Source organism: Sminthopsis crassicaudata, chromosome 2 (assembly GCF_048593235.1).
Source record: "Sminthopsis crassicaudata isolate SCR6 chromosome 2, ASM4859323v1, whole genome shotgun sequence".
Lineage (NCBI taxonomy): Eukaryota > Metazoa > Chordata > Mammalia > Dasyuromorphia > Dasyuridae > Sminthopsis > Sminthopsis crassicaudata.
Genome location: NC_133618.1, coordinates 32,059,780 through 32,067,996, shown reverse-complemented (window position 1 = coordinate 32,067,996; position 8,217 = coordinate 32,059,780). Strand labels below are relative to the sequence as shown.

The following is an 8,217-nucleotide window of genomic DNA, read 5'->3' as shown; positions in this document are numbered from 1 at the left end:
GCCCCCTAGCTGCCCTCTTGAATATAATTTTTAATTTGGAAAACTGAGTCAAGTAGGCAGCCAAGCTTTTTGTCAATGGGGAGTGGGAATAAACAGAATCCCTCTCTTGTGTTTCAACAGCCACTGCATGCCTCCTAAAAGTTTTTGTAATCATTTAAAATCATCTTAATGAATTTTTTTAAAGATTTGTTCCATAAACTTCTTCCTCTATTGGCACTAGGAACAGAAAGTCCAGGTTTCTATCTTCTTTTGGGAGGATGATTGATTTGTAGCTCTTTGATCTCCTAGAGAACATTTGAATTATAGCTAATCAAGCAATAGTATAATTGTAACATGAAGATTAATGTATAAATAATATTTTATATAAACTTACATTTTTATGTAAAAATACCATATCTATCATCTGATACTCTACCTATTGATGATCTTATATAATAAATATAAATATCTTTTATAGATAATATCTAATTATGATATATTTATATGTAAATATAGCTATAAATTTATATAACAATATAATTTCTACATTATATGCGTATGAATTGTATGTGCCCAACTTGCTGATGGGGCTATTTTAATATATCTTTTAACTTTTCACAGAAATGAGGAGTGATACAGGAAGAAGAATCAAAGTGCTAATGTACATATATTTACAAAGAAAGCTATCATATATGTGATATATCCCATATGCAATGTCATATATGATATTGCTCATTCACTCTCTCTCTTTGTCTCTCAACACAGCAATTCATGGGAAGAGGGAGATGATTAATTAATTAATCAATCAGAGATGAGGAAGCTGAACTAGATTTCTTATCACTAAGGTCCTTTCCTAGAATTCTAAGATGTGTTGAAATGTACAAAAAGGAAGAGAAGGCGTAATCCTTACCCGCTCTCCTTCTGGTGACAGCATGGCTAAAATATCATTTGTAAAAATCTTTTCTGGTTCTGTGTCAATACCAGGCAGTTTGGGTTCAGTGGAGATTAAAATAGCAAATTCCAGCCTAGAGATGGCATCAAAACACTTCCTTAAATGAGGCTGCACTGCTTGTGGATTGCGGGTCTGGGCCAAAATTTCCAAAAGCTCATCATTGGATAAGAAGTAAAACCTATAAGGAAACAAATTGTTTTAAATGCAAATCAATAGGAATTCAACAGTTATTCCCCAGACAAGTGTGCTGGGATCCCTTAACAATGGAACTGTCCTCATCCAAGGTCCCTTTGGACAGCACGGTCCAGAGCCCAGTCCCTCTAGTGCCAAGATGATCTCGAACTCAGGTTTTCCTGGCTCTGAACCTACCCCTTTTATCATTATTAGAGCTAGCAATTAAATTTGGAGATTAAATCAACTAACTAAATTACTAGCTAAGTGAAGAGTATCATGTTCTAGATTCACAGATATGATGGAACCACCTGCCTAGTGTCCTGAAATGAATATGGATGTGTGGAGAAGCTAGAAACAATTTGTTGGGAATTTTAGACTAGAGATTCTTTTTGTGAATGAGTTGGACTAGATGGCCAATGAGGTCCTTTTCAATTGACAACTGTGATTTTATGATTCTGTGATTCTATCTGGCCCCAAGACCAGATCCTCAACCAAGGTACTCTATATTTCAGGATATTACCTCCTGGATATTCTTTATCGCAAACTCTCCTGCCTATTTTTTATTGTAAACTTACTTTTCTTGAATCAGTGAATAACTGCTAACAATTTCCAAAGATTATCTATTATGATGTTAAGCTTACCTCGGAAAGATAACTCTCTTTGATTCCAAATAAGCTTCAAGACACTTCTGAATTTGGTCAAGCAGCGCATTATTATTTTGAAAAGTTTCTAAAAGTCCTATACAATGAAAAGTAATTATAAAATTATAGTAACAATTTAAAAAGAAAATAATGCAGAAATTGTTTTTATTAATATTAAAAAGATTTGATGTATTTATTAAAACGTAACCCTTAAATTATAAATTGTCATTTTGTGGTTGTGAAAGAACTAATGATTTCTGAATTTTAATACTTATACATACATATTCAGTATACTCAGAAGGATCTTTGTTAATTTGAATTTTCCTCCAATGATACAGATTGTAGTCCCCCCCCATGCCTGCCTATGCAGGATGCTTGTTCTTATCTTCCCTAGTTCATCACAACTTGTTAGAGATCTTTCGCTCTTTCTCTTGACATATTAAATTTAATTACCCAGTATAATCAGTATTCAGAAGATATTCTCTCCCTCCCTTTTTGGTCAGATTAATTTTCCTAATATGATGGTAATCATATTACCAGCCAAAAGCTGCAAAAGAGAAGTAAAGTTAAAGGTGTCAATGAAAAGATGTAGGAAAAAAAGAGAAGGTAATATGATCAAGTAACAGGAAAGGAAATAACCATTGGACAAACTGCATATATTACCAATATCTTCCCAATGTCAAGAGAACTAGAGAAAGGTCCCTGTCATATTGAGACATGGGACACTCAAGGATTTATGGAGAAACTTGGAAAGACCATGGGTCATAGAAGGACGATGGATTTCTGCACAAAAAAAGGAACATTTTTGAAGAAGGAAGGATTTTTTTTAGGCGGAAGATAGATCTGTTTGAGATATGTTGAGATTGGGATACTGAAGAAATATCCAATCGGAAATATTGTTACTCATTTAAGCAGTTGGATGATGTTTCCATGAGTTCAAGGAATTTAAAAATGTGAAAAATTAGTTTCTTCTATCCATTTTAATTCTTTCCAAAGAGAGAATATGATTCTCTTTTCAGATAGCATTCTCCCTTCTTTACTCTCCTCCTTCCCCTTTCTTTCATGAGTTCTACTTACCTGTGAAAACCCACTTTAGATTCTGCTTCCTTTACTAATCTCCTTCTCTAACTAGCTTTCCAAATATGAGTGTTCATTCAATGTATGATATGAATACTCATATTTTAATTATTTACTAATTATTAGGAGGAGATTCTCAACCTTTTTCTTTGGTGAAGTTCTCAAAATCATATTTCTATACATAACATAAAATACAAGGAAATATAGTTATAAAAATATTTTTAAATTCATGAATCCCAGGTTAAGAACTCCTGAAATAGAGGGTCAAGCCAATAAACCATTTATTAAGCATTTGCTTGCACCAAGCTCTGTTCTAAGCACTAGCTAGGTTTATCAAAAGATTTTCACCTGTGTCTGTTTTAACAAAAAGTCACATTTTTGGAAAGTAATATGTCAAATTGATAGTGACAGATCTAGAGGAATTTGAACAGAAAACACATTTTTAATTTCAAACAAAAGATAATTTTTTGGGTTAAAATATGCTCTTTAGAGGCAGAAGACCAAATTATAAGAGCAACATACAATTAATTAATTGATTAATTAATTATGGAATTATGCACACTAAGCTGAGAAGGGAGAACAAAATCACAATTATTTGTTCTCATCAAATTTATGACAATGCTGTCTCCTATCTTTCTGGTTTTTAATTCTGAATCTTTGAGATCAATAATTAGTTAATCCTCAGGCTCTAATGATCAGACTAAATAGTGATTATGGTGAGATGAATAGAGATGCTTCTTTACAAATCATTGGGCTGATATACCTGGTTGAGTAGCTGCACGGAGAGCATTGGGCAAACGGTTAACTTTTCTCATGATTTCTTTCCATGATTTATCCACCTGTAAAAACATTTTGGCCTCTGCCGGCAGCTGTCTCTGAATGTCCGGAGCACTGAAAATACTTTCTAAGTAAAGCCAGTTTCTCTGACAGGTCAGCCACTCATCCTAGGGAAATCAATAAAATTGAAGTGTTAGCTCTCAGGGAGCCACTGGCAGCTTGAACCACTGCAGGCCAGCCCATGCCCACTCAAGGACCTTGGATATCACAGCAGAGATCCCCCTGCCAAGATCCAGAATGCCTTTAAGGGAAGATTGAAAGGACTGGGAGCTTGTGTTGATGAATAATTTATATCATGTTAATAGTGGCTAGGGCAAGTGGGTGACACAGTGCTCAAGGTCTAGAATCAGGAAGACCTGAGTTCAAATACAATCTCAAACATTTATTGGCTGGATGACCTTGGGCAAGACACTTAGGCCTGTTTCCCTAAGTTTCCTCATCTTTAAAGTGATCTGGAGAAGGAAATAACAAATCATTCTAGCATCTTTGCCAAGAAAATCCCCAACTGGGGTTACAGAAAGTCTTGTATAATTGAGCAATAACAAGTTGGATGAAAACAGTGACAAGAGTGATTACCCTTGGCTGGAGACACACTAAAGATGAGCAACAGTCTTCATGTCTTCAAGTTCATATTGTATTATAGGCAAAAGGGGAAATTTTGGTACCAATTATCAATAAATCAAATTTATTTCATTTTGTCTTCTATTCCTTAAATACTCTGATATGCCAAACTATTCTGCTGTTGTCTTAATACCTAATACATAAAGTTCTTTAATATCTGCAAAGATCCTTCATGCAGGATCTGCACTAAAACTTTTGGAACACTTTGTATCCATTCAACCCATCATTTTATCAAAGAGGAAGCTGAGATTTAGGGAAGGTAAGCCCAAAGTCTCCCAGGTGGTTCCTATCAGGGGTAGCATTGAACCCATGACTTAAAGGCAAATGTTCTTTTTACTCACTGTGCCCCATTGCCTCTCAGCCCAAACTAAAGACATAAAATAGAGGAAAATATTATTTCTCAGGTTTCTTTTGGTTCTAAAATTCTTCGAATTATTTATTTTAAAATATATTGCTTACCAATGTTTGATTAAACAATGCAAGTTGCCTTTGCCATTCATCAACTCGAGGTTTGAGTGGACCCACATATCGGGAAGAGGCGATTGTGGCCACATTAATGATGCTGTCATCTAGAAGGACCTTGAAGGAAAAAAAAAAAGAGCATATGGTAAGTGGAACCCATTTCTGATTTTTCTCATTCTATTGCTTTCTTCTATTTCTTTGTATTGCTCATTTATCTTTTCTTGTTTTTCTCTGGACTTCTGTATTCTGTTGGGAAAGACAGATCTCTGAAAGAAAATTAGAGATATAAGAGAATTTTTCATGCAAAATGTAGGCATTATTTTAAAAATGGACTTAACAGAATCAGAAGAGATTAAGAAGAGGTAACAAGAGTACACAAAAGAACTATACAAGAAACACTGATAACCTCAACAGTGTGATTGCTGCTCTAGAACCAGACATTCTGGAGAATGAAGTCAAATGGGCCCAGGAAGCATTGCCAACAACAAGGCTAGTGAAGATGGAATTCCAGCTGAGCCATCTGAAATCCTAATGAAGATGCTAATAAAAGAGCAGCACTCCATATGCCAGCAGATTTGGAGACATCCTAAAGATAAGGCAACCTTAATTATGACCATAGGATTAGAAACAGTTTATGTCCCAGTCCTAAAGAAGGGCAATACTAAAAGATTGTTCCAATTACCAAACAATTGTGTTCATTTCACACTCCAACAAAGTTATGCTTAAGGTTCTGCAAGGTAGGCTTCAGCACTATATGAACTGAGAATTACCAGAAGATCAGGCTAGTTTTTGAAGAGGCAGAGGAATTTAAATTGCCAATATTTACTGGATTATGGAAAATACAAGGGAGTTCCATAAAAAATCTACTTCTGCCTTCACTGCACTAAAATCTAAAATTTCATCAGTGAAACAGAATGAAATCAATGAAAAAAAATAGAATCAATTTGATTTTCCCACTTTTCACTAGAAATGCCTTCCCTTCTAACCTTATCTAAATCCAATCTACCTTTCAAGATCCCACTTATGTTATATTACCTTCCTTAACCTTCACAACTAGACCATATCCTCTAAGAACTCTAGCAGTAGGAACATATTTTTATATCTCTTCCATATACTCCCCAGAGTCTTGCACAGAACTGACTATAGATTAGGTGCTTAAAAGTACATGCTGATTGATTGATTGAAGTAGAAAAACTCAGCTGATATGATGGTTTAGACAAGGGTTCCCCCAGATGTGCTTCAAAGTCCCATGGACCCAAATGGCTGCATCTGGTGCAGGTAATTCTTGGATAATGTAATAGAACTCTATCTCTCAAGCTTTCAACTCATTGCAGTTATTTACCTGTATGTCATCTGTCCCACCCAGGATAAAAACATCTTTGGTATCTCGGTGAGGCAAAACAATGAATTCTGTTGTTTTCCAAGAATCTTCCACCTTGTAAAATAATAACATTTTGGTAGACTTATGTCACTTTCCAAGTAAATAAATATATTACAAACAATGACCATGACACTGAAAAGAATCCTTCATGTAAAATGAGATAATATATGTTTTTGCTACCTGATTGTTAAAATCCTTAAGAGATAATTTTATAAAAAATTCCTTTAACCTTCATTTGCTTAGATGGACAAGTTTAGTTGAATTTAGAATGAAAGTGGAATTGAACAACTTTCAATAGTAACAATAATTCAGGGGTCCAACTCTTTGTTGGAATCTCATGAATATGAAAAAGAAGGTTTGAGAGGATTACTCACATAGATCTGGACAAGCCCAGAAAACACAGGGAAGAGTAGAAACATATTTATTCATCATCATGTTAGATGGTAACTACAATTGGATAAATTTGGGATTGATTGATGTGATCCAAAGGTAGTCATTAATATACCATAATATGCTTTTAATGAGCCATGGCAGTTCTAGTCTACTTAATGTTCATCATATGACTTTCAGCCCTCATGGCAATCGTAGATTTTTTGTTTGTTTGTTTTTTACCTTTTTGAGTATTGTCTCCAGAGATGCTTCTCCAGAAGCCTGCCCAGAAACATCCTGAATCTCTTGTCCAAAAGCAAAAACTTGCATATCAATGAGACGTTGCAGAGTTAATGGATTTTTAGGGTCCACAAGGGTAACATCAACTATTTGCTCAATAGTTTCCCAGTGTCTTGGTTTCAAGAAGGGGTTCCTCAAGTCTGTGATCACAGGAAGCTAGAAAACAAAAGCAAAGCATATTTGCTTCCATTTTAATCTGTAAAAGACATTGGAGTTGTGAATGGAATCAAAGAATAGTCATTAATGGGTTGATATTAATCTATAAGCAGGACACTAGATGAAGTGCCTGGAAAATATGCTACCACTTCAGATTTCATTTGGGTGAAAGAATTCAGTAATGGTTTGAGAATCATTTTAATGCTAGTTTTCAATTTCGTATAAATTCATAGAAATTGGTTTTAACTGCAGAATAATGATTAAATATTGAATATGAAATTAATATCATGAATCTGATACTTATGTTAGATCATTAAATTAGTATTAGTAAAATTTAAATCATGAAATGGATTGTCCTCATAGGAAAACACTACCATTTAGCAATTCTCAAAGGAAATGCGCAATTTCCATTCTCCTTTTCTCAAGAAGTGCTGTGTTATGTTTCTAGGGTTGCTATAGAAGTCCTGTGTGCACCAAACATGTCCCATAGGGAAAACAACAGGGATACACAGGCAAGAACAGGATGAAAGACATGGGTGATCTATAATTTGGACTAAGAGAAGAGTAACCATCTCTGATCCATTGAGGTTCTAATGTGTAAGTACTCTGTGCTGGAGAAAGGGATGGGATGTGAAAGGGGAATAACTCTGGTTCCATTGGCAGTTCTGGTGTCACTCTACGATTTCCAAGTAGACAGTTGACTATGGAAAGTCCTTTCATACTTTTCCACCCATCCTCTTTTTTTTCTCCTTCATATTCATGATGAATGAAATAAATCTGGAAGGGATCCTAGAAATTATTAAATCTAATCTCGTTTTACAGATGAAAAAATTGAGACTAGAGAGGTTAAATGGTTTGTCCAAGGTCATAAAGTGAGTTAATTTCAGAGCTGGAGCAAGAGTATCTTTAGAAATTTTCCAGTGGCTTTCTGGATGTCTTTAGGTCAAACTTATTAACTAAAGTTATTTTTGTTCTTCTTACTTCTAGGTCTACTGAAATAATCATATACTTCAATCCATCTAACAAGCAGGAGAATTCATGAGATGAATAGTTGGTTTTAGAAAAGCTTGTAGCTTTGAAATAGGGGTGAAGGGAAAAGGTAAGGTAATAGGGATCAGGTAAAAATAAAGGCTGAGAAAGAAAACAGTGAATAAAAATAAGATAAATAATAAAATAAGGTAAATTCACAAATAGTAATGATAATTTTGAATGTGAATGGGTTATCTATAGCAACTCTCTGTGGTAGCAACAAATTGGAAATTTCAGGA

The 8,217-nt window shown here is 34.7% G+C and overlaps 1 protein-coding gene across 2 annotated transcripts in view; it reads right to left on the bottom strand.

The window, feature by feature from the left end:
• Window positions 1–8,217, bottom strand: part of DNAH6 (dynein axonemal heavy chain 6) — a 188,789-nt gene that overhangs the window by 142,081 nt on the left and 38,491 nt on the right. For both annotated transcript variants that reach the window (XM_074285606.1, XM_074285605.1), the window contains 6 exons: window positions 6,737–6,949; window positions 6,086–6,178; window positions 4,741–4,860; window positions 3,587–3,767; window positions 1,747–1,843; window positions 890–1,109 (listed from right to left, as the gene is read on the bottom strand). In XM_074285606.1, the coding sequence (XP_074141707.1) occupies window positions 890–1,109; window positions 1,747–1,843; window positions 3,587–3,767; window positions 4,741–4,860; window positions 6,086–6,178; window positions 6,737–6,949 (924 nt within the window). The remainder of the gene's footprint in view (window positions 1–889; window positions 1,110–1,746; window positions 1,844–3,586; window positions 3,768–4,740; window positions 4,861–6,085; window positions 6,179–6,736; window positions 6,950–8,217) is intronic.